At 38.2% G+C, this 27,845-nt stretch overlaps 1 protein-coding gene across 4 annotated transcripts in view; it reads left to right on the top strand.

Annotated features, from left to right (window-relative positions):
* The window catches only part of LOC307145274 (NACHT, LRR and PYD domains-containing protein 3-like), a 165,037-nt gene that overhangs the window by 103,110 nt on the left and 34,082 nt on the right, over nucleotides 1–27,845 (top strand). For 2 of the 4 annotated variants that reach the window (XR_013818930.1, XM_079848258.1), the window contains exons 1-7: nucleotides 16,035–16,215; nucleotides 16,640–16,736; nucleotides 16,975–17,088; nucleotides 22,263–22,376; nucleotides 25,083–25,208; nucleotides 25,469–25,564; nucleotides 25,754–27,481. The exons of the other annotated variants lie outside the window; for them this stretch is intronic. Coding sequence is in view for 1 of the 2 variants with exons in the window: in XM_079848258.1 (XP_079704384.1) it covers nucleotides 16,687–16,736; nucleotides 16,975–17,088; nucleotides 22,263–22,376; nucleotides 25,083–25,208; nucleotides 25,469–25,564; nucleotides 25,754–27,481 (2,228 nt within the window). In the remaining variant the exon portion in view is untranslated. Of the gene's footprint in view, nucleotides 1–16,034; nucleotides 16,216–16,639; nucleotides 16,737–16,974; nucleotides 17,089–22,262; nucleotides 22,377–25,082; nucleotides 25,209–25,468; nucleotides 25,565–25,753; nucleotides 27,482–27,845 lie in introns of those variants that run through there. 4 annotated transcript variants of the gene reach the window in all.

Genomic DNA, 27,845 nt, shown 5'->3' on the forward strand with positions numbered 1-27,845 from the left:
CCAATATATCGGTTATCGGCTTTCAAATGAAAAGAATTATCGGTTATCGGTATCGGCCAAAATGTTCATATCGGTGCATCCCTAATTTTCAATGATGTCTCCGTCCATACTACTATGTGCTAACGTTACCGCCATCAAGACACAATGATTTGGTGCGAATGAATGCCGTGAATCTGTCGGGTCGTCTTGTGGAAAGTACTGATATTCCTGTTAAAAATGTAAGGAGTAAAAGTAAAAAGTCGGCACAAAAATAAATAGTAAAGTAAAAATATCTGAAAAATCTACTTGAGTAACGAAGTATTTGTGCTTCCCATCTCTGACACTTTGACATGGTGATCTACATTTAACAGCCTTTACTTTAAACACACTCAATCTCAGCACAGTCAGGATTAACACAGTCCATTCATTTTAATTTTAGGGGGAAACTGGAAACTGTAGAGATTTTTCTCCAGGTTTAAAGTCTACATCATGTCAATGTCACAGATTATGACCTGGAGAAACACTATAGTACATCGATGACACGTCAGTGTGTGTATTATTAATGAGACTGCATGTTCTTATCCTATGAGAAGACATTTCTCTTCTTCATGACAGCGCACGGTGTTTCTCTATGACAGACGCTTCAAACTGTAAAATCAGGCAGTAGTTTAGAGAGGCGTTCATGGGTCGCAAGTGTGTGTGTCCATGGAGCAAGAGTTGAGTGTGTTGCAGGATTCCCCCGTGATGCTGTCAGGCCGAGACTCGCTGCGGGCGTGTGTGTGTGTGTGTGTGTGTGTGTGTAACAAGCGTCTTTCTGAGGAGAGAATTTCTGTCTTCTCTGTCACTATCCATCTTTATTGTCAGTGTCCTGAAGGGACGTAGATGTGTGACATTTGTATGAGATCAATACAAATTATATTACAATTATACTCGTCCCTCTCTCTCTCTCCTCTGTCTTGCTCTGCCACACACACTATAATGAATACCCGTTCTTTATAGCGTTCTTCCTATAAGATTATTTTACAAAGTAAATACCAAAATCATCCAGGAAATTATGGAGTTCTGCTGGACCCTTAGAATCGTCCCAATCCTCCCCTGCTAACACACACACACACACGTTGGGTTGACATGTTTTATGGGGACTTTCCATAGAAATATTGATTTTTATACTCTACAAACTCTATAATCAATCCCCTAATCCTAACTGATGAATTTTCACAATATGAACTAATGAGTATTTGTATATATTTCATATTGACAGGATTATGTTATTTTTTAAGTGTCATGTTTATCTCTGGATATAGGCTTAATGTGTGTCATTGTTCTCTACAGGTTGCAGAGTTGTGGTGTGACAGATGAAGGTTGTGCTGCTCTGGCTTCAGCTCTGAGATCAAACCCCTCACACCTGAGATTACTGGATCTGTCTGATAATAATCTAGGAGACTCAGGAGTGAAGCTGTTAGAGGATCTGAGGGATGATCCACATTATAAACTGGAGACACTGTGGTAAGAATAGTTTAATGATTTTATTTTTATTTAAAGTTCAAATGGCTGATTTACTCACTAGAAATATAAGTAAATTGTACCAGGTTCAGTAACACCACGTGTGTGTGTGTGTGTGTGTGTGTGTGTGTGTGAGAATATTTTGTCTGAGATCATCAGATAATGAGTCTTAAATTCAGCTTCAGTTTCTGTAGGTCTCTGAACTTTAAACTGTGTGTAATATGAGTGTAATTCTGCTCATACTGTTGTGACTGATTGTGAAAATAATATTAATGTTGTTTTCAGCTTTTCCCCTTTAACTGTCTCTATAGGCATCTTTACACAGCGAGTTAAGGCTGCTCTTAAGCGGCTCTGTGTCTGCTCAAAGTTCTGTGGAAAGACACAATGCCGCATGAAAGCAGACTTAAAATATGCCGGGTCTGACCCGCCTCAGCCCCGAGTGTCAAAGATGACTCTGATATTGTTTTGTTCAGTGTAAATGAACGCGATCTTGTGTCGCTCTAAACTACGCCATTGTCATGACAACCAAACGCGCGGCGCGAGAATCAAGAAGCGGAAGACTAAACATATCGGCCATAATCCATATTGTTTTAGCCACATTAAAAATGTCAGCCAACAAGAGACAATAAAGTAAAAGTGTCCTGTACTCACATCATGAAGAAACCACCAGAATAACAGAGTCGACGTGTGTAATCAATTGGCTTTCGCCGTTTGTAATCTTCCTCTGAAGAGACTGGCAGATCAACGCGCTTCTACATTTCTCTCAGATACGCTAATGCTTATTCGCCGTCACTGTGTGATATTATATTCCAGAAATCATCTTCTTGAGGACGATATTTCACACACACACACACACACACACACACACACACACACACGACAGCAGAATTGTTCTTTCTGGCTCTTTGAAAAACATGATTAAATCCTGCGGTGATCGACCCGGTGTAATAATTCATAATATATTTGTAGCATTTGTTCCATCTGGAATAGTTTTATTAAGAAATATAAAATAGCTCTCAGTACCACAGAATTATGACAAACATCAGAGCGTGAGATCGCTATATCACACAGAGGAAATCTGACATTCTGTGTTTTTATGTATCTTGAGTTTTATTTCTTTAATATTTAATTACTTTTAAATTCATTTTATAACACTTTGTTAAAACTGTAGTTTTAAAATAGTAATGTTCAAAGTATTATTTCCCGTGATTTTAATAACTAATTCCTGTGTAAATGCATTTATGTTCTCGGCGTCAGAGAAGCAATAAACATTCTGTGTAAATGCACATTTTGTGATTTTATGCCGCTTCAGATTTGGTTTGTGTGTAAAGACGCCTTATGTGTGTGATAATCTGAGATCTGGGTTGTTATTAACTGATATTAAATGTGTAGTGAGTGTAATGGTCATTTCTGCTGGTTCTGGATCAGCTGTCCGGTGTGTGAAAGTGACCTTTCATGTGCTTTTGATTTTGTAAAGTGACTTTGAGCATCAGAGAGAAGCGATATGATCATGCTTGAGAATGAATTAATATAGATTATCTAGTTAGTTTTCTTATGAAAAGATGTGACAGATGTAATATCTCATACTGCATATGTGACTGTGTGTGTGTTTTATTTTAGGATTAAGAAGACTGACTTTCAGAAGAGAGTCTGATCTTCTGCTGATCATCTGATGGTGAATAAGGATCCACTACAGAGACTCAGTCAACATAATCAACAGAGACTGAAGATACAGTGACTTCACTGTTAGAAATGAAGACTTCATTTAGATCTCAGCGATCCTCTGACAGACCTGATGAGGCGGCAGTGAAACACCTTTTATTTCACAGCAAATTACAGTTTCTCATTCATAGATTACTCATTTTATGTGTATAGTAACAGTAACTCTAAAAGCTCTGAGTTTTGTCACAGAGTAAATAAAGAGCCTGAATATCTCTGTGTTTGTGTCGTACCAGCAGAGGGAGACAAAGACTGATGAAATATTCATTTTTCATAATTATGAGAAGAAGAAGAAACAGTTCAAGCTCACTTTTGGAAAACAATGGAAGCTCAAGTTTATACATAATGTTTTTAATAATGGGTTGCATTATTGCAGTGGGAGGTTCTATGGCCGAGTAACGCGAGAACCCGCGAGACCGAGTGCGAGACGTAAAATGGCGGCGTCCGTCTGCTAGGAACAAACAACCTCAGTGTTTTCTTTTTCTACCGTTTTCTTTTCTTCCACACATCGAAAATGGGACTAAATCAACACAACTGGACTATTTTCTCTACATTGTTCACCCTGGATCAACTCGAAGAATACATCGACGCTCACTACAACACACTCTGCAACATGAACACGCCAAATAACAAAGGTAATACCACTTCAATCTCCAAGAGACCCCGTTCTGATTCACCTTCAAGTTTAAATTCAACACCATCCTCACCATCTTGCTGTGCCGAGGTAAGCGATAAATTACGCTCAATTGAAAACAAACTTTCCGGACTCAACACAAGAATCGCAATAATAGAAGTCATTCACAAGGAATTCCAAGAACTACGTCACAGTTTAGAGTTCAGCCAAGAACAGATAGACACTCTCACTAAAGAAAATAACTTTTTAAAGGACTCAGTTCACACACTTTCTGCTCAGCTCACAAATCGATGAAAGAAAACATTCTGGACTTACAAGCACGCAGTATGAGAGACAATCTAGTGTTCTCACAGGCATCCCGGATCAAACGCCAGACGACCCCGAAAAATTAATCAAGGACTTTATGACAAAACAACTCAAACTACCAGCTGAAACTGTACAAAGCATCACCTTTCACCGTGTCCATCGCATCCGTTCTCAACAAAACAACAACCGACCGCGACCTATCATCGCAAAATTTGAACACTACAAACACAAAGAACTGGTTCAAAAACAAGGCAGACAACTTAAAGGTACAGCTTACGGTCTCAACGAACAATATCCAAAGGTCATCCTCGAACGTCGAAAACAACTCTTCCCAATCCGAAAACAGAAAATGAATGAAGGAAAACGTGCAATCATAACAGTGGACAAATTATACATAGATGGACAATTATTTCGTGACAAGGACATTACCCCCTGGCTTTTTTGAACACATTACTCTGCATTATCTCTTTACTCAGCTCCCTCATATAACTGAGTTATGTTTTTGCAATTGCACTTAGGTCTCATACCCCCCCCCCCCCCCCTTTAAACATTATGTTGGTCTTTAAGTTTTTTTTTGTTGTTTGTTCATTGTTCTATTATGTACATTTTGTTAACTCCACGTCTAAATTGTACGTCTATCAGTATAACAATAACATTGCGTTGTCATACACACACACACAGGTACACTACCACACCTTTTCAAATGCATACACTCACACATATGCAGTACTAACAAGCCCATATATTAATATACATACATATCATTTATTTATTCATTTTGTATTTTTTTGAGATGTCGCCAATCACTTTTTTATCCTGGAATGTCCGTGGACTTGGCTCCCAGACAAAGAGGATCAAAATTTTTAATCATTTAAACAAATTACAAGAAGACATATGTCTTCTCCAAGAAACACATTTATCTGAATCTGATCAAAACAAAATCAAATCATCACAGTATCATTTATATTCTGCCCACTACAACACGAAACAGAGAGGGGTATGTATTCTAATAAATAAAAAAATACCATTTGTTCATAACACCACAATTACAGACCCAGAGGGACGTTTTATCATAATTAACATTTCAATTAAAAACAACTCAGTCACACAATAGGAAATTTATATGGCCCAAATACAGATGACCCATCTTTTTTTCAGAATTTTTTTTCTTCCATTTCAAATATTTCTAATTGTCCAATCATAATAGCAGGTGATTTCAACACAGTTTTAGATCCAACTACAGATAGATGTAACAACATTGACAATAAACGCATCTGGAAATCTGCAGAAACCATAAAACAGTTCATGTGGGATCTTGGTCTTGGCGATAGTTGGCGCCTCCAGCTTCCGGACATTAAAGCATTCTCATTTTTTTCACCAGTTCATCACTCATATTCTCGCATTGACTTTTTTCTCACCAGTAATTCTATTATATCCAATATTTCCGAATCAAAGATCCACCCAATAATCATTAGTGATCATGCTCCATTAACATTAAAATTAAAAACACGCGCATAGGTTTAGTTACCTATGATCACGCGCGTGAACTCGGCAATCGACTACTTTGGACTTCAACCGAAAAACAGGATGTAAACAGGTATTTGCGCTGGCTTAAATAACATCATTTTTATACATATCTTTTACATCTACTGCAGTCAGATCCACTCGTGTTCACTCAGAAGGAATCACTCACATTTTCTGTGCACTTGTAATGACACATCAAGGATGTTAAGAGGCTAAAAGCAGGTTTAGTGCTTGCCCCATTGAAGTCAACAGGGTGCAAATTTTAAAAATAGAATAACTCGGTGTAGGCAACACCGATTTTTGTCGTTGTTCTCTGTATTGACAGCACTCCAAATGTACAATACAATGAGCTCAATGTTAAAATTGACCGGAGTTCTCCTTTAATGTATAATGTGATGTGTTTTCATGTTTTTTTTTTCTTTAGTGTGTTATGTAGATGTTTTTGCATGTATAAGATCTACAAACTTACAAAGCTCAAAGTCTCCTACAAAAGATTTTGGTGCTCGAGCCCCTTTTTCAAAATGAATCAGAAGTGCCCCTCTCAAACAAATATCAATGATAATATTGTGGTCAATAAAACAAAATGCATTCGATTATAATTAATATGACAATGTGAACAAAACTAACGACAATTTATTATTTTTTCCGAAGTGTTAACAACTTAGTGTTAACTAATAATTGTTATAAACTGGTACTACCAACAAAATATGAGTGCATTCCTGGAGCTGGGCGTCGTTACACTCCATCCTCATGATCGCTTTCTGCAGGACTTTTACGGCTTTCCTCAACTCACTGAAGTGACGTTGGTGTCCGGGTTGGCGCTAGCATGAGCCGTCAGGCAAGTGTTATTTAGATAAACTCCTGATGTACTTACAAACTTTCCAATGCCTCGTTTTATGAGTACAGAAACTATTTGTTTTACTGTAGAAGTTTGGTGCCATTCTGGGCATTATTAGTGGGGTAATTTACAAGATTCATCATAGGATCCATTAGCGCCTGCACTAAACCATCCGGCTGATATCTCTAAATAAGCTCTAACTGTAATAATGTTCGACCGAGGGGAAAAAGGCTTCTGGGGGGTGTTTGGCTCGAGGTCATGGTGCAAAGAACCCTAGGTTAATTTTACTCCGAACCATCCCTTTAACCCTCTGGTTTTCTTCGGGGTCCTTTTAACCCGCAAATGACTTTTGCTGAATTTTAAAAAATGTTCTCTTTGTCCAAATGGCACGAAACTTTGTGCGACTCTCAACCCTTTATAGATCTACACATTTTTTTTTTTATGTTAGCGTGAAAAAAATAGTCACACTCATTGTCTTTGGGGTCTCCAGTGACCCAGACAATAACATGTAACTTTGTAACAGAATAATATTTTTTTTATTAACAAGTGTAAATTTGCTCTGTTTATTAATGTTTTTACTCCACATTTATGCAGTTTTGGAGGATTTATGATATATTTTTAAAAAAAAGTTTTTTTTGTTTTTTTTTAAAGAGGTTTTTATACAAAAACAGCTTTTTATGCCTAAAAAAATATTTCTTTAAATAATTTTTATTGTGTTTTATTAGTGACAAATTTGGGGAGAGGATAAATATTCCAAAACTGAAAATACAGTATGAGAATTAACTGCACAATTACTAGACATGTTTTCCTTGGATATTATAGGCCAAATTGCAAGCACAATATGTGGAAAAATAAAAAAGAATTGAGATGCTTCCAACTGTTGCTCTTGCATTCTTGTGGCTCAGTGACTCACCTGAATGAATGGCTAATTAAGTATGCAGGCCCCATTCTCTTCAGGTGTGAACCACTAAATGTGCATGATCGTTGACGCCCACTCCGCATATTGCCTTTCCAAACAGAAAGTGCTTTGCAAAATTCAAATCAATGTATTGTGTTAAGTGAATGATAAGGCAGGGTGATTTTCACATCATTTTGAAGAAAAAACACTAGGTGATGACATCCATTAGACAAAAGTCTTATTGGCACATATTTAGAATGTGTTTTATGGCCTTATTTCAAAAACTTTAGTTTTTAGTTTTTTCAATAACCACGCATAAACATTATTCTCTCAAAAATTCAGACATGTACATTCTTGTTGCTCACATATTATGGTAGCCCTGTTTGTGCTAAATAGTGTGTAATTTTGTTTTTGCCATTAATATGTTTATAAGCAACTGAAAAAAGCACAAATGTCAGGGCATGTCAGAACATCTCAAGGACCCCAAAAACACCTTAGACCCCAAAGGGTTAAAGAGTTGGATTCCCATGCTAAACATGGACAAAGTTTCAAAAATTAAGTTGTACGTTTGAAGGAGTATTTTTGTTCCAAAAATACTCCTTCCGGTTTGTCACAAGTTTCGGAAAGTTTTTTTCGAGTATGGGCCTGTGTGACGTCAGATGTGGCGGAATTTCCTTATATGGGTCATAAGGGCACTTCTCCGGAAGAGCGCGCGCGCACACTCTTAGACCAGAGCAGAGACATTCACTGACCAGAGCAAGAGAGCGAAATGTCACCAAAGTGTGTTTTTGGTTGCCAGGGCAAGACAACCCTGCACAGATTACCAAAAAAAACAGCGTTAAGGGACCAGTGGATGGAGTTTATTTTTACAGAGCATCATCAACGGAGTTGTGCAAATATTTTTGTTTGTTCCCTGCATTTCGAAGATGCTTGTTTTATAAACAAAGCCCAGATTGACGGATTTGCAGATCGTCTAATGCTTAAGGATCGAGCAGTCGCAATGATAAAGGTTTGCGGTCGTGCGTTGGAACCGGGCGGTGAGTAAAACTGCTTCAAATGTCTCTGTGTGTTGTCAGCTCGGCGCGTTAGCACAGCTTTAGCTTCGCCCACACGGCCCGCCTCCAGCCACTCGTTTTTTTCCGGAAAGACTCGGTACAGCCTATCTTTCTTTTATAAATATAATAAAACTAAAGACTTTTTGGAGATATGAAGGATGCAATACTACTCTATAGGTACTCAAGATTAACAGGAGATTGAGTGAAAATGAGCATTTCACCCCCCCTTTAATCATTTATAAATATTCTACTATATGCTCTGATATATTTCTAAATGCAAGATCTTTGGATTCTCTTTTGTGCTGTAATAACAATGTAATTTCTCTTACTTTACTTTTTATCTCATTAACCACAGCACCACATCCCTCTACCCAAAAAAGGGGTAACTAGGGGGAAAATCCTTTTTGACTTTTCTACCTTGAGAAAGAACGTTAAACGAACAACTTAAAAGGGCATGACAAATCATGACATAAGACTGACATCACTCACAACGTACCGATGAACAATTATAACGTCTGATGTTTGCATACGTGCATACCAGTATACCATTACGACATTCTTCGTGAATAAACATGACCTCTGATGTTTGTATAAATATATACCAACGTACCATCACGTCACATATGCAAATATAAGTCTTGTTCGACTTCATGCAGCTCTGCGCAGACCGATCGGTGGCTGACTTGAAGCATTGCATGCTGGTTAGAAATTTTGTCCGACTTGATACAGCCAGAGAATGTCTAATAAGGGGAGAAGTGCCACTCTCAGTAAACTTCCGGTTGCAGTTCCACTCTGGCTCCACATGAGGGCGCTCACAGGACGAGTGCAGTTTCACTCTGGCTCCACATGAGGGCGCTCACAGGACGAGTGCAGAATGAATGGAGGTCTACGAAGCTGTACCCCTCGAAATCTATAATTTATTGTCTAGTAATTTGAATGTTGTATTCGAAAGGAGATGCAAAGAAATTACACATTGCTGGGTGTTAGATTTTTTAGACTCACTTAATTGCTTTTAAGTCTTTTAAAATGTCAATGACGTCACACACATCGTACGACCAGAGATACTGCTTTACGGCAATCCTTCAGTCGCTTTGGTGCTTTCGCGCTCTGCACTTTCTTTTCTCTCGAGGCATCGACAACACAGCTGACACAGGTAAACACACGTGCTAGAAGAGTTTTTGTTTTGTTTGTTTCTGGTCCCACTTTGGATGCCATCAAGTGGTATCTCTGGTCAACAACAACTCAACCAGTAAGAAATCGAAAGGACATAAGTACTCGTTCATTCAACTTTCGACCTATAACCCATGTTGAACTTGCAAAACCTACAATCAAATCTGAGATTTCTCAACGGCAATCGGGTGAAAGAGACACATTTAGCCGTCTAGCCCCATAGACTCCCATTCATTCTGCACTCATGGGCGATCGCCCCCAGTGGAGCTCTGGTGGAACTACAACCAAAGTTCGGTAGGACTTAATAGGGAGTGGCCAAGCTCTCCGTAGACGGGCTCTGATACAGTGACGACGGGATCTTTTTCGGGATCTATGGAGGACTGAAGAGATCGGAGCTTTAAATTTAATATCTAAATTTCTATAATTAATTATTTCACACCGAGAGTGAGGACGGGGCCTTGATTTCGCGGCTTTACTTCCCGCTCACGACTGCGCAGGTCTGGTCCCGAGATCGCTACTGCGCAGACTCAAGCCCCAAGATGTCAGCGCCATATCGGGACACTGGCGGCTTCACTTCTCACGAAGATGGAGGAGAGAGCAGACGCATTGTGAATAGCTCAGAGTAGCAAAGCCTTGAAAATCAACGGAATGAACTTTTAACTCAACAAAACCCTGAAATATCAGATGTAAAACCGTAGGGAACTTATCATAATAATTCAGAAACATGTGAGTGACCCTGAGCACCTCCTGGAGTACGATATTGCAGACCATAACATGGCTAGCACAAAAGCTAATGCTAAATTGAAGGCTCTCCAAGAACACGACATATATGGTGGTCCAGAAAGGATGGAAACTAACACCAGAGGAACCAAAAACACCTTAGCATCTCCTTCCAAACAGAAGAAGTCAAAACCAGACGACGTCGTGACTGCTGGAGCCCATGCTGAAGACGCCTCTAACGCTGCGATCCTGGCTGCTATCGGCACTCTTCAAAACATGATGCAGGACTTCACAGCGGAGCTAAAGCAGAACACGCTGACCATAGCCAACATCGCGAAAGCGGTAGAGTTTAACTCTGCCGAAATCAAAGAATGTAAAACACAGTGCCAAAAACTGCACGTCGAGGTGAAACAACTCAAAGAGGAGAACACAGATCTGGGGAAAGAGCAGCAGAGTTGGAGCGTTATAAAAGAAGAACCTGCGAGTAAATGGCTTACAGGAGGGAAAAGACGAAAACACACGACAAATCATCTCTGATATCATCGGAAAGATTGTGCCACACTGGAGCGAGAAGATGGATTTCATCCTGGATTCGGTGCACCGACTGGGGCCGAGTAACACCAGCCGCCCTCGTCAGATCCTCATGCAGTTCACAGGACGCCACTTCAGGGACGAACTCTGGCGGATCACCAAACTTCCCCCCGTCTGCAAGCATCTCAACATCCGCTTCGCAGAAGACCTCACCAAGGAAGACAGAGAGGCACGGAGGGCTGTGTGGCCGAAAGTTGAACAGGCAAGGAAGGCAGGACTAAAGACAGTGTTCCCCCATGCTTTCATTAATGGACAAAGAGTCTCACCATAGACACAACTATCCAGGGTTTTTGAATCCCGAAAACAAGTGAGTTTGAATGAAAATTCTCGGGGTTTTGCTACTATTACAAATTCCTGATAGGAAACTTCTACTGTTGTTTTGAGTAAGTTCAGCAATCCATTGTTGTTGATTGTTTATTAATTTGTTTTTGCTCTATGTTCAGTTTAAAGAGTAACATTTCTCTAATTTCTGCAAGGGGTTTAAGAAACATGACAAAGAGAAAAAGTATTTTCTTATTTTGTAAAGGGAAGAAGTCAAATATAATTTTTTTGCAGGAAACGCATTCTAAGGTTGATGATGTTATATTTTGGTCTAAACGATGAGGAGATGAAGCTTACTTTAGCCACGGCACTTCAAGGTCAGCAGGAGTCGCCATCCTCCTAAGTAACTTCAAAGGTCATATTGTGTCCCATATGGCAGATGAATTTGCTCACTGGCTGATTCTTATCATAAACATAGATGGTCTGAAATTCATCTTAGTCAACATTTATGGATATAACATCAGTAGAGAAAACCGAAACCTACTTGAACAAATTGGTTTACATTTAGACAATCTCAAATTAACACACTCAACTGATAACATCATCATTGGAGGCGATCTAAACCTAGTTCATGATTTTTTTATTATAAATATCCTTGCAGAAACTCTGCAAGTCATCCAAACACCATATTCACGAACTTTTGCGAAAAACTAAATTTGGTTGATACTTGGAGACACTTAAATCCAGAAATATCTAAATACTCCTGGTTTAGCTCAAGCCACAATTATAAATCCAGAATTGATCATTGGTTAATGGCAAATCATTTGCTATTTTATAATATTAGCTCTGATATTTCTTCTGCACCACTAACAGATCATAGTGTTATTTTACTACAGATCAAACCCAATGACAACAATGTCCACTCACACACATATATTGGAAGTTCAACTCCAGTCTGCTCAAAAATAATGACTACAGACAAAAAATCTAATTATTAATTAAAGAAAATGCCAATTCTGAGGAGCTCACAACAGCTACCAAAAATTGTGAATTCCTAAAATATAAAATAAGCCAATTTACCATCTCATTCAGTAAAATAATTAAAAAAGATAGTGAAAAACAAGAAGTAGACATTATTAATCAGTTCAATATGTACTGCAATAGGCCAAACCCAACTGAAGACGATAGACAGAAGATATTAAACCTCCAACCAAAACTAGATGAAGTTCACAGTCGTAAGGCCCAAGGGGGCTTTATTAGATCCAGAGCTAAGTGGATAGAGGAGGGGGAAACAATTCAGCGTATTTCTGTGGTCTTGAAAAAAGAAGACAGGAAAAAAATAGCATCAGATCCCTGATGGTTGATAATAATGAAGTCACAGATGAAAAATTTATCTCTTCAGAAATCTGGTAATTCTATAGCCAGCTCTATAGCTCTACATTTTCTAGCGTGGACTGTCAACATTTTTTTCAGGATATAGCAAAACATATTCCAAAAATAGAGGATGGCCTCAAACAAACATGTGATAATCAAATAACAATTCCAGAACTTGACGCAGTAATTGGTCGCCTCTCTCTTAACAAAGCCCCCGGATCCGACGGTCTCACAGGTGACTTTTACAGACATTTGGGTAGATTTAAGAGACCTGCTGCTACAAGTCTTTACCCAAATATTTGAAACATGAGTGCTTCCACCAACAATGAGACATGGAGTTATCGTCTCAATTCCAAAACCTGGGAAAGATCCCAGAATTATAGATAACAGAAGACCCATTACACTCAGAAATTCAGACTACAAACTCCTAACTTACATCTTTGCTTCTCGTCTTCAAACAGGGATTTCAGATCTTATTGCAGATACACAGTCAGGGTTCTTAAAAGGAAGGTCAATACATAATAATATAAGATTGGTAATGGACATCATTGAGTGTAGAAGCCAAATAGAGGATGATGGTTTCCTTCTCTTTCTAGACTTCTATAAAGCATTCGACTCCGTGGAGCATCCATTTATTCTTTTGCCGCTCGAACACTTTGGCTTTGGAGTCAAATTTAGAGAATGTGTTGGTGGATTATATCGAGATATTAATAACTGTGTCCTATTACCTAGTGGTACCACCCCAAGCTTCAAGATTAATGTGGGTATTCCTCAAGGTTGCCCCATCTCACCATACCTGTTCATCTTAGCCACAGAAATGCTAGCAATCTATATTAAAAACTGTAATGATATTAAAAAACTTAATGTACTTGGCACAGAAATAATAATCAGCCAACTAGCGGACGACACAACAATATTCTTAAAAGATAGATATCAACTATTTCCAAAATTGAAAAATTCTCAAAAGCCTCAGGTCTAACATTAAACTTAAAAAAGTGTGAATTGCTGGCTGTACACGACACTTCACTGAAAAACATCTGTAATATCCCTATTAAATCAGAAATCAAATACCTGGGGATTTACCTCTCCAAGGACCAAAAACAAAGCCAGCTTCTGAATGTAGAAAATAAAATTAAAGAATGCAAATCAAGACTAAATATATGGCTACAGAGGGACCTATCAATACTAGGCCGAGTTTACCTATAACTAAGATGAATGTTTATCCAGATGTTCTTGCCCAGCCTACTCCAATGCCACTCCAAACACACTGATTACATCTATCAACCAAATCAACCTAAACTTCATTTGGAGAAACAGACCACATTATATGAAGAAAAGCAATATGGTTAAAGACACAAAGGATGGAGGACTAAAAGTTATTGATTTTGACTGCCTTAATGGAGCCTTAAAAATTGGTTAAAATCTTGGATCAAACACAGCAACTCCTTTTGATATTGTATTCCAAAGACCTTATTCAAGAAAATTGGAGGATTAGAATTTCTTCTTAGAGCGGACTTTAGTGTTAACAAATTACCTATATCATTGTCACCGTTTCACAAACAAATACTCTTGTATTGGAAAATGTTATACGTACATAACTTCTCACGCCACACATCTGTACTCTGGAACAACAGATATATTTTGCACAGCAACACATCTCTGTTCTTTGAGGATTGGTATGGGAGAAATATATGGTCCATAGCCGACTTAATGGATACCGACGGACAGTTTTTAAATTATGAACAATTTTCCATCAAACATAATTTCAAACCCTTAAAATCAGACTTTACTAAATTACATAAAGCACTAGCCCAATAATTTGTCCTTCTAACAAGAAACATTTTGGCATATTATCCGATACAACCACAATTGGCCCCACTATCAATTCAAGGGATCTTTGTTCTGGATAAAAAAATGCACTAACCACTTTATTAGAAATTGTTTTATTGATTATATTTACCCTAAAAGGCAAAATAAAAATAACATCCTACAAAAATTTGATAAATATTCAATCACTAAATTAAGAACAATGTATCTAACACTCCCTATACCTCCTAAAGTGAAAGAAACACTTCAAAGTAATGAACAACATTTACCCCTCTAAAGAGTTACTGAGACTTCGCTTTGGTATAGATGATAATACATGTACATTCTGTGAAAATGATGTCGAAACTACGGACCATGTGTTTTTCTCATGTAATGTGATACAGATATTTTGGTGTGATATACATAAATGGGTTAAGCAACAGATGTCTTCATTCCCAAACTCTATCTCCAGTGACGCCATAACATTTGGATTGATATTGCAAAGCAAGGGTGATGAGCTCTGGACTAATACAACTGTGTGTCTAGCTAAATTCTTCATTCACAAATGTAGAATTGTGAAATCATCTCCCAAATTTTTTTTTTTTTAAATGAATTTAAACTGTATATGAAATCCTTAAAAACTTTGAAAGGTCCTAAAGCACAAAAATATATAATACCCTAAAACACGTCCCAACTGAGGTTAATAGCTGAACAATGACTGAATTCTCCCCTTATGTTATGTTATAATTTCTTACGGGGTTTTTTCTATTTAAATTTGTTTATATGAATGTTTCTTTTCCTTTTATAAATCATCCTTATTTTTGTTACTAAGACTACATATATATTTCCTGTTTGTATTAAGAGCTGCTCCCTCTGGCTATATCTTCTCTGTATCCTATTCTGAAGAAACGGATTTTATGCAGCCATGTTTGCTTGTAAATCTGGATATTTTCAATAAAAAAAATAAAATAATAAAAAGGACGAAAGAGGACCAGGCCCGGACATGTATAGGCTATTTTGTTTTAGTTTATGCAGCAGTCGTCCGTGAGGGGCTGCCAAATTTAGTATTGTTGTTTGTTTATTTTTGGATTAAAGTTTATTCTGAAAAAAAAAAAAAAAAAAGCTTCACTTCTCACCAATGGAGGGGCATCGTCCATATTTTTTTACAGTCTATGTGTTTTTATTTATTTATTTATTTTTATTGAGCAATTATTCATGTACAAACAATATGGCAATATTAATAAATCTTTACATAAAAAAAACATACAAGACAGGTGCATGAAAGAACCACAAATACACACACACACACACACACACACACACACACACACACACACACACACAAATTAAATAAATAAATAAAATTAAGGGGCTAAGGTTTTTCTTTTAAATCATTCTTCTATGGTGGAAAAAAGACTAATTGCGTTTTTCTTTTTTATCACTTTGAGGGCTTTTGTATAAGAAACAAATTCACCATGAAATGCACAGAACATTGGTTTCATCTTTAGATATTTTGATTTGTGAACATAAAATTTTCTAAGCATGAGGATATTTTTTACAGTCTATGGTTGACACGGTCAAAATCACGCGTTTCGTTTAAAGACTTTTGACCCCGATCGCCTGCCATACTCTCTCTCTCTCTCTCTCTCTCTCGTCACACATAGAAAGTGAAAGTAAGTTTTCCTGTCGCCATTTTAAGCAGGACAAATGCGAAATACGACACGGAAAAAACAGAACATCAAAGTGTTTATCAACCATTATAAAGGGATTTACGTGTAGTTTTATGATGTTAAAGCTGGAGGATTTGAGATCCTGTATCTTGTAAAAGTTGATCAAGGTGAGTGAGACTTTCTCATATTAATATGAATCTTTTGAGGACATTTTACGTGATTGTTTGATATGAAATCTTAAATAAAGGTTTTTAATTTTTCACTTCAATGTTTCCTTTGTTTTTCGTGACGTTTGTGATTCTCCAGAAGTTTAGCTTATGTGTAAACATACATAGGCCAATTCACACAAACGTCAACAAACGCGTTTTTTTTTTTTTTTAATCGGATCAGTGTGTGTCGATGTGTGTCGGGGTTTGTTTTCTTTTTCACCCGAACATCAACGGTCGACTTGTGTGTGTGAAAAGGCCCTGTGAGCTTGAATTAACGCAGTCACATGATCCTTTTCTCCCACACTCCAGATATGTTCAGCTAAATTATGAAGGTTGTTTAATTTAATCATTTAATTTAGTGTGTGAATGTTTCTTTATTTAGAGTGAGTGGAGGAGATCAAACTCATCAGATTCTCCTGCAGCTTCATCATGGCTGATTCACAAGGATCCAGAGATGGAGATTGTTCTCCAGGATGCAGGTACTTTCAACAAACATTACATTACCATTACCCCCACACCTCCACCCCTCCCCACACACACACACAAACAGATCAAAGACAGTTACAGAAAAAAGAAGATTTTTTTGCCTTTTTTTTTTAAAAACTAAAATGAAATATTCAGTAAAAAGATAATTGTTTCCTCAAAGTATTTTTTGATGCAGGATAAATGTATTCACAGTAATCTAAAGGATTAAACTGAATCTGTTCTCTGTTCCAGTTCAGTCCAGCAGAAGAGCTCAAACCCAGAGTCCAGCTGTGTGTCTATGAAGAGTAACTGGTCTATGGATAAGCCAATAGAGTTTAAGAGTGGAGACAAACGGCCTGATCTCAGGTATATCACTTCTATAAAAGATGTGCTTATAGTCTTAAAGGTCCCGTTTTATGCCCCTTTTCACAAGATGTAAAATAAGTCTCTGATGTCTCCAGAGTGTGTATGTGAAGTTTGAGCTCAAAATACCCAACAGATCATTTTTTACAGCATGTTTAAATTGTCATTTTTTGGGGCTCAGAAAAACGAGCTGTTTCAGTGTGTGCCCTTTAAATGCAAATGAGCTGCTGGACGACACAGGGGGCGGAGCTTCACGAGCTCGCGCTCAGTCTGTCAGGAAAAATTCATCTCACGGAATGATGATAATATCAGAAACTCTCAGTAACGGCGTTCATTTCGAGTCGGACAATAATGCCTACAGAGTCAGAGTGCTGTATAGAGATGAAACAGGTATGGTTTAGTAGTTTAATTACGGTTATTATAACGTATTTGTCATCTGCTTGTAGGCTATGTATCCATTATTTATTAATAGCCTACAAGTCTGCTGTCTGAATGATGATCAAACATGTACTGATGAGTTTAATAAAGTTTATTGTACATCACACAAAAGATGAAGCGTCAGTTTTACTTCAGAAAATCACCGTAAGAGCTGAGTAAACACAGTAGGCTAAGTTATAAGAAGTGTGCAAGTAGCCAGTAGAGTTGAGGGAGCATTCCGGTGGGCGGAGCTTAGTCTAAACACGGTTCTGGTGATGTCACTGTGGGAATATGTTTAATTTATGTGAGGCATAGATGATGACAGTTTAATTTATGTTCATGTGAGTTGACAGTTCAAAGAAGATTAAGTCAAGCAACCCAGTCATCGGACATTAACCTTTGTATCTGTGTACACCTCCTGAACAGTGACATGACTCCAAGTTTTGTCTATTATCATGTGAAGGTATGGGTGATGCTATCAGGCTGATTGGATCATTTGAATGATAGTGTTATGCTTATTCTTGATTGAATCAAGAATCATCCCTCTGCTTTGTTTGACTTGTCTCCACCTCCAAAAGTCCCACCTCCTTGTAAATGTATAAAAACTATACTGTATAGAACTCAGACAGACTTTGGTGACTGCAGCTACCGACAGCTCGCGTTCTCAATAAAGAATCCTGCTGAAGAAACAACCAAGTCTCCTGGTCTTCGATTCTGAGTTTTTCAACAATTTGCTGCCGCGACCCGGATGGAAAAAAAGGAAACTCAAAGAACTGAATCTTCAAACTTCAAGCTTTCCAGCTTCCTCCAGATTGAAAACTTCAAGCTCAAAGATCTCAACAAAGCTGACTGAGTCCCAGACTGAATCTTGAAACTTCAAGCTCAAAGATCTCAACAAAGCTGACTGAGTCCCAGACTGAATCTTGAAACTTCAAGCTCAAAGATCTCAACAAAGCTGACTGAGTCCCAGACTGAATCTTGAAACTTCAAGCTCAAAGATCTCAACAAAGCTGACTGAGTTCCAGACGAATGTTTTCTGTACAACCAACGATTCGGTGAGTTTCACTCCATTAAAAGAACCAATGCAGACCAGAACAAATGTTTTCCTCTGCGCCGTTCAGAGAAGTAGTTAACAAACAGCTGTAGAGTTTGGTTAACTAAAGATAAGCCTCTAAAAAGTTTTCTTTTAGAGATGAAATTGATCCTCTGTTGTTGACAGGGAAGATTAACAGTTACATGTTAATATTGTTTGTACCTTTGTAAGCTAGAGAAGATTTAGCCTCATGTGCTAATAAGATTGTACCCTCTGTTTGCAAGACAGTAGAGAGAAGTTTTTTAGTGTTTGTTTGTGGTAACAGAAATTCACAAAATGTTTAGGAAAAGTACTAGAGAGATTACCCCTTTATGGACAGACAATGAGTTTAAGTCTTTGTTATCAGAACACATGGACACAATAGTGACTGAGCAAGTCAGATTGAATTTAACAAAGAAATTTGGCATTAAGGCAGACGAAGTGTGGTCAATTGAAGATTGCAAGAAAGTGTTGGGTGCATGTATCAGGAAGAAAAATGTTAAAGGCATTATCTTCTGTCACAGAGAATTTAGCTTATCCATTGTACAAGAACAAGCTCGTTTTATAGATAAGTTGAAAGAACAGAACAAACAATTGCTTACTCAAGTGTCCTGTTTCACGAAAACGGTGGGCCTCAAGGCCTCAACCAAATGTGACACAGAAGACCAACAGTCAGATGAAAGCTATCCTGATTTACAGTCTTTTGATAGTATAGAGGACAATGTCAATACAGATGTAAATGCAGTTGAAGTGTGCGTAGCTAGACAAAAGCCTCAGGGAAAAGGTGTTGATACAGTTCCATTTGCAACCCCCATATTGCAGCCACAAGCAGTCAAAACATCTTTAGGTCCTAAAGAGATTGAGAGAATTGCTGAAAGTTTGCCATCAGTGCAAAGAAATTTTTCTGAGTTTAGAAGAGCATTTATCAGCAAAATGCGGCTCTATGATATGACGCTAGCTGAAGTCACCCAGCTAATATCACAGATCTTGACTGAGTCAGAATTCAATGATTTTGAAAGTGCTGTAAATAATTCTGAACTGCAACAGGCCAGTAAAGATGAATTGAGAGAGGAAGTTGTTAAAGTGTTAAAAAACATTGTTGGACCGAAAGTGGACTGGTCAAAGCTCACTAGTTGTGTACAGAAGAAGGATGAAACTGTTTGTGAGTACACAGAAAGATTTTGCCAGACCGCTGCCGCTTACAGCGGGATTGCTGACACTTCAGAGAAGGTGCTAGGTGATAATGGTCCTCTAGTTCGCGCATGGTTTCAGGGTCTTCTGTCAGAACATAGAAATGCATTGCCTTTCTTAGATCTTACATGGTCAAATAGAACCCTGCAAGACAACTTGGACAGTTTAGCTATTTGGGAAAGAGACTTTGATGTCAAGGCAAGAGTAAAAATTGCAGCAGCATCCTTTAAGGTTAACTCAGAGAAGCCAAAGAAACGCAAAAGTCCTAGAGAAGCCAGTTGTTCTTACTGTGGCAAGCACGGACATTTTGGAAAAGAATGTCGAAAAAATAAAAATAACTTAAGACAAGTTAACAATGTTATGCAGCTTTTACTACATTTGTTTGCTACTTTGAAGCAACCACTCCCCTCGTCACTGGACTCGTGGGTAAGCTTTTTGAGGTGTTAACAATTTGGGCTGTGATTGCTTAATCTCCCCAGTAACTTACAACAAAGATGAAAGACTTATTTTTGTTTAATAGAACAAAAGGAAAGTGACTGTCACAGTCTTTGTTTGGGGGACATTCAGAAAACTCACAGCCTTAAAATGTTATACCACAGAATATTGCAGTTAGACAACCATCCTCTGTTAATGATGTTTATTAGGACTGATGTTTCACTGGAGAATGGAGATGTGCCAATTTTCTCACACACTGTACAGTGTGTGCACAACAGGGACAGAATAGGACACGGTTCAGTGAGGGCCCTGGAAAGAACTGACGCAACAGGCGTCGGGGGCCAATCCAGGGTGAAGACAACCTCATAGGCCTTTCCCCATTTAGTCCATCCTTACCTCACTGGTCCATAGGTGTCAAATAAATTAAGAAATAGGGAAAGAATGAAACGACAACAGTAGACTCTGAAAACGATAGAACCATTGTGTTTAAACTGCTACAACCGTAGTGTTTTGAAGAAATACTGCTCTCTTTTGTTTTCTTTCTTCCTCTGTGCAGATAAACACTTGATGGCTGTTCCAAAAATCCATATGCAACGACGTCTCACCTGCATATGAAGCCACAACCTCAAGATAACAACTACACCCACTGCTGAACGAGCCAATCACAAAAGAAAAAGAAGAAAAAAATACACAACGCAGAGATAAAGAACCTTCAGTCATCCATCGATATGATCAAGACTACAAGCCTGCACCATTATCTGAGTGCTGCACCGGGTTAATGTCAAGTTAACCAACAAGTAATTTTGATCTTTCAACAAAATTACACCAGATGACTGAAGACAATTCTTCATGGTTCGGAAACTTGATTGGTAAACCCTGGCTGTGGATTAGAGAAATAGCAATTCTGCTGTTATTTCTTCTACTGGCATTCTACGTATGCGTCCACAGTATCAAGTGTTTCATTCAACAGATGACTCACGCCTCGCAAGAGAAAATGACTGGTCCAACCATAAAAGAATATTACCCGTAAGAACATATGCTATGTGCCTGTAACTTTTTCAAGTTACAAGATTTAACTTTTAAGTATCTAAATTTGTATTTTGTGAGAGTTATTAGAACTCTCAAAGGGGGAAATGTGGGAATATGTTTAATTTATGTGAGGCATAGATGATGACAGTTTAATTTATGTTCATGTGAGTTGACAGTTCAAAGAAGATTAAGTCAAGCAACCCAGTCATCGGACATTAACCTTTGTATCTGTGTACACCTCCTGAACAGTGACATGACTCCAAGTTTTGTCTATTATCATGTGAAGGTATGGGTGATGCTATCAGGCTGATTGGATCATTTGAATGATAGTGTTATGCTTATTCTTGATTGAATCAAGAATCATCCCTCTGCTTTGTTTGACTTGTCTCCACCTCCAAAAGTCCCACCTCCTTGTAAATGTATAAAAACTATACTGTATAGAACTCAGACAGACTTTGGTGACTGCAGCTACCGACAGCTCGCGTTCTCAATAAAGAATCCTGCTGAAGAAACAACCAAGTCTCCTGGTCTTCGATTCTGAGTTTTCAACATCACTAAAGAAGGAAGTAGAGGGGTGTAGTCCAATCGAGCCGTTTTTTGTAGTCAACTTCTGTTAAATAAAATATCTCGCTTGGCATTGAACTTTGAGCTTTATAATTTTACAGATATTATTTATGCTCTAACAGCAACATTACACACTAACTAAAGTTTGAAACATGGGATCACGCAGAACGGGACCTTTAAAGGGTTAGTTCACCCAAAAATGAAAATTCTGTCATTAATTACTCTCCCTCATGTCGTTCCAAACCCGTAAGACTTTTGTTCATCTTCAGAACACAAATGAAGATATTTTTGATGAAACCTGAGAGCTTTCTGTCCCTCCACTGACTGCAACGTCATTGCAACGTCATTTTTAAAACTAAAATGAAATATTCAGTAAAAAGATAATTGTTTCCTCAAAGTACTTTTTGATGCAGGATAAATGTATTCACAGTAATCTAAAGGATTAAACTGAATCTGTTCTCTGTTCCAGTTCAGTCCAGCAGAAGAGCTCAAACCCAGAGTCCAGCTGTGTGTCTATGAAGAGTAACTGGTCTATGGATAAGCCAATAGAGTTTAAGAGTGGAGACAAACGGCCTGATCTCAGGTATATCACTTCTATAAAAGATGTGCTTATAGTGCGACACTTTTGAATTAGAATCATCATTTTTCTCAGTCAGTCAGTCTAATACTAGCAATGACATCAAGTAAATGTAAGCTGAGATCTTTTCCACCTTTATATAATGGAGTAGGTGTAAAACTGAGTGGATTTTTTAAACTGCTGGTTCAGGGCCCGTATTTATCAAGCTTCTCAAAGTGACATTTTAGTCTTAAAGGGTTAGTTCACCCAAAAATGAAAATTCTGTCATTAATTACTCTCCCTCATGTCGTTCCAAACCCGTAAGACTTTTGTTCATCTTCAGAACACAAATGAAGATATTTTTGATGAAACCTGAGAGCTTTCTGTCCCTCCACTGACTGCAACGTCATTTGCAACTTTCAAGGCCCAGAAAGGTAGTAAAAACATCGTTAAAATAGTCCATGTGACTCCAGTGGTTGGTTTGATTCGTGGTTCATCATTGGTTGTTCGTTTAACGTTCTTTCTCAAGGTAGAAAAGTCAACAGCTTAAACGATGGCTCTTAGAAAGGCTCTTTTATTTTAGCAAACTGCCAAAAAACCTTAAAAAGCAAAACAAGAGAAAATTATTGTAATGCAAGCAATAAAAAAACTGCATACATCAGCTGTGGAATAAAAGAAAAGAAATGCACGATTAACTAGATTAAGGCACACTCCTGTCTTAATGTAAACCCTGTCCACCACCCACAAAGGTTTCACAAAGTTATTCTTGCCACTGTAACGTATGGCTTCCTAAAGACAAGTTTATGGGTAAATAAATGAATAATAATAAAAAAATAAATCAGGTCTCAACATTAAGCCTTTTCATTTGATTGTCCTTAGTTCGGTCATTCACTTGTCCGAGTAAAAACATTTATTTGTCCAGGAAAAAAATTGTTTGTTTTTTTGTGTGTGTTGTAAATATAATTTATCCTGAACAAATATTCTCATCACTGTTCAGTCAGCTTTGACATATATAAATCGGCATATTTATGATATGTTAACCTTTATAAAGGGCATTTTTCCCTCATCCCTAATCGATTCCCTAATCGTTTATTTCCCTAATCGCTTATTTCCCTAATCGCTTCCCTAATGCGTCATCTTTCATTTAAAATTCTTAAATTTCATCAATAAATTAAAATAGAATAATAAGATGCTAAGGGTGACTTAATATTAATGACTTTTTTATTGAACTGCAATATGAAATCAGTGTCACATTTTCAATCGTGATGTATTCAGTGCTCTTGGTCGTATGATGTTGATGTTACTGGACAAGCGTAAATGTCGAGCCTGTAATACATATCAAAACATATTTTGTACAAATTTCATTATAGCACTCATCAGCCTGCAGCTTCCAAGACAATGTTTACTGTAAACAACACAGAGACAGAACAAAATTCACGCGTTTCGTTTAAAGACTTTTGTCCCCGATCGCCTTCCATTCGGGCGTTCGCGCTCAGAGAAAGTGCATCATGTCAGAACAGAACGCTAATGAAATGTTTACCCGGCAAAGCTTTAAAGCACGAGCAAATAATGAACTTTTGTGATTGCGAATAAGTGCAGAGTCCTGTGATTGTAACTCTAGCGCTGCGTTAACATGTGATGTGAGTTTTACAGTATTGGGACTGAGCGCCAGAACTGCAGCTGATAGAATGTGATACTACCATATTTCTTCAAAAGCAGATCGTGGAGACATTAAATCATCCACGATCAAAAATGGTGATATAATAAAGTATGGTGATAAGTATAAAACGACTGTTATCATGTCTGAAAACAAACACAAGTAACGGAGTTTACAAAACTGTATCGCACGCGAGCTACAGTGGTACATTTATTCATCGCACAGACAATCTTTTCGTAACTGTACAGCCCTGCAATGAGTATCACAATGTATTCTTTTGAAAATTATGTATTGAATGATTATCAGTGTTGAATGTAAACTCCTCTTAGGAATTTCACCATTCAATGGGAATTTATCTGAGCATATTCTTAAATAAGGAAATCTATTCAGTGATTGGTCCATGCCTATGTCATCATCCAAAATCCCGTTTGTGGCACAGCAAAGTGTTGTGAATCATCTCTAAGACTGACACTTAAGATTTAGTCCTACACTTCACTTAAATTACGACTGAGATGCTTGATAACTAACTTCTAAGCGCAGCTTTGAGCCAAGAGTTGTTTTACTCTTAAGTCCATTCTTAGCAGTGTTCTTGTGAGTAATTCTCAGAGGCTTGATAAATACGGGTTCAGATTTGTTGAAAGCTTCACGGTGTCTGGTCAGAACAGTGATGTTTCACAGCAAGAGTAGCGTTACTAGAGTACAGTAAGGTGGTTTATCTTTAAAGCTCAGCTAAACATTGGTCTCTTTAGTCGGTTGAGCCTTCGTCCTCCATTGTGCCTTTGAGAAGAGTCATGTGATCATGGTTGATGTTCATCTGAGTTGAATCATTCTATAATTCTATAGTTGATTTCAATTTGTTTGCTTTGAATTCCTAATTCCTAATATTACCGGTTTCCTCAGTCGCTCTGGTACAATTGTTGAATCATGCTTAACATTTTTAAACCAGTGAGTTAATTTCTCAAAATAATTGTAATCAAAGTTTGAAACACAGTGCAAAACAGTTACAGACATTTAAGCAAAAGTACACAACATTTATGTGGTCTTTTATAAGTCTGTATTCTTTATATTTTTCTTAGTTTTAAACCCAGTTCAGTCCAGCAGAAGAGCTCAAACCCAGAGTCCAGCTGTGTGTCTATGAAGAGTAACTGGTCTATGAATCCGCCACTAGAGTTTAAGAGTGGAGACAAACGGCCTGATCTCAGGTATATCATTTCTATAAAAGATGTGCTTATTGTATTTTATTTGTATGAAATTGTTATTAATATACAGCAGTTTAATGAGTTACAATCTTGCTGGTTTCGGTCTATTAATGATCATCATTGTGCTCTTGTGTAAAGCTCTATGTGTTGTATTGTTAATACATTCACACATTGTAAAAGCTGTTGGTCTGTTACTCAGTTAATGACACAATTACACCAATATCAGTGTGTCTGATTCTTTACCCTCTTCATTCTGATTTAAGGTCAAGTCTTCCATCCAGACCAGTTAAAAACAAAACTGTGTACAAGCCTGTGATTCAACCACAAGACTTTGATGAAAGCATGTTTCCTGGTTTCAGGTAAAATTCAGGACTTTGTTGTTGTTGTTGTTTAATTTTAGGTGCTGCAATTCACATCACACATCACTCACTCACATGATTAATGATTTACACATTTCAGAAACCTAATGATGTTCTGTGTCCCATAAATAGTGTTGTAATTTATGGCTATTTACTTCTCTGTAATAATGTGGTATTTTAATCTTACAGCCATGACTCTAATCCTGCTGAAGTCCTCAACACTTTGAGATCAAATCTGAGACAGAAGTTTGAGTGTTTGTATGAGGGAATATCAAAGCAGGGAAACCCAACACTCCTGAATGAGATCTACACAGAGCTCTACATCACAGAGAGTGGAAGTGGAGAGATCAATAATGAGCATGAGGTGAGACAGATCGAGACACAGTCCAGGAGAGCAGAAACAGAGGACACACCGATCAAATGCAGTGACATCTTTAGACCTTTACCTGGACAAGACAAACCCATCAGAACTGTGCTGACAAAGGGAGTCGCTGGCATTGGGAAAACAGTCTCTGTGCAGAAGCTCATCCTGGACTGGGCTGAAGGGAAAGAGAATCAGGACATCCAGCTCATATTTCCACTCGCTTTCAGAGAGCTCAACTTGATGAAGGACAAAACACTCAGTCTTTCAGATCTTCTTCATCTCTTTTTCCCCGAAACTAAAGAAATGGAAATATCCAGTGATGAGTATAAAGTGTTGTTCATCTTTGATGGTCTGGATGAGTGTCGTCTGTCTCTGAACTTTAAGAGCAAAGTGAAACTGTGTAATATATCTGAATCAGCCTCAGTGGACGAGCTGCTGAAGAACCTCATTGAGGGGAATCTACTTCCCTCGTCTCTCATCTGGATCACCTCCAGACCAGCAGCAGCGGATCTCGTCCCCTCTGAGTGTGTCCATCGAGTGACAGAGGTACGAGGCTTCAGTGACACACAGAAGCAGGAATACTTCAGGAAGAGAATCCGTGATGAGAGTCTGGCCCACAGGATCATCTCACACCTGAAGTCCTCAAGGAGCCTCTTTATTATGTGCCACATCCCAGTGTTCTGCTGGATCTCAGCCGCTGTTCTAGAGGAGATGTTGAGTGAAGCAGAGAGAGGAGAGATTCCCAAGACTCTCACTCAGATGTACACACACTTCCTGCTCATTCAGACCAACATCAAACATGAGAAGGACTATGAGAAGAAAGTGAAAGATGAAGACATGATTGTCAAACTGGGGAAACTGGCTTATCTGCAGCTTGTGAAAGGCAACCTGATCTTCTATGAGGAAGACCTGAGCGAGTGTGGCATTGATGAGGCAGAAGCATCAGTTTACTCAGGATTGTGCACTCAGATCTTCAGAGAGGAGTTGGGCTTGTGTCAGGGGAAAGTCTTCAGCTTTGTTCATCTGAGCATTCAGGAACATCTAGCAGCTCTATATGTGCATCTCTCCTTTATCAACAATAACATCAATGTGTTTGACCAGATTACCAAACCAACTAATGGAGGCAGAGTTTCCCTATCGGATCTCCATCGGAGAGCTGTGGATGAGGCTTTACACAGTAAAAATGGGCATCTGGACCTTTTCCTTCGTTTCCTTCTGGGTCTGTCAGTGGAGTCTAACCAGAGTCTCTTACAAGAACTGAAGACACAGACAGCAAACAGCTCTCACAACAATGAGAGAACAGTGCACTATATTAAAGAAAAGATCAGTGAGAATCCCTCTCCAGATAAATACATCAATCTGTTTCACTGTCTGAATGAACTGGGTGATCTTTCTCTAGTGAACGAAGCTAAACCTCATACGAGCTCTGGAGGATTACGTGCTGTGAAACTCTCTTCGTCTCAGTGGTCAGCTTTAGTGTTTGTGTTGTTGTCCTCAGAGAAGACACTGCAGAAGTTTAACCTGAAGAGCTTAATTGGAGACAGAGATGATCGGTAAGTAACACTGAGTGCAATCATTACAGTCTAAAACATTATGAACAAAGAGAAACTCAGAGATCAGAGGTGTTTAAATCACGGGGCACAGACTGATTTCTGGGATATTGCAGATCATTTGCGTGTGTTCCTCAAACCGTGGCTGTGTCCTAGTAAGACTGCATATCTCGACTGCCACGTCATCAAGCGCCTCTGAAGGCCGTCTCAGTTTGAAGGATGTTTTGAAGACAGACTTCATTTTGTGTCTTTAATTCAGCTCATTTTGAAGCATGCATCAAGTATATCCTTCGTGTTCTTCAATCTCCCACAATCCTTTGCACACGTTCTAATTAATGTAAAAGAACTGATGGAAAACGAGTCGGCA

This window comes from Squalius cephalus (genome assembly GCF_949319135.1).
Source record: "Squalius cephalus genome assembly, chromosome: 18".
Taxonomy (NCBI): domain Eukaryota; kingdom Metazoa; phylum Chordata; class Actinopteri; order Cypriniformes; family Leuciscidae; genus Squalius; species Squalius cephalus.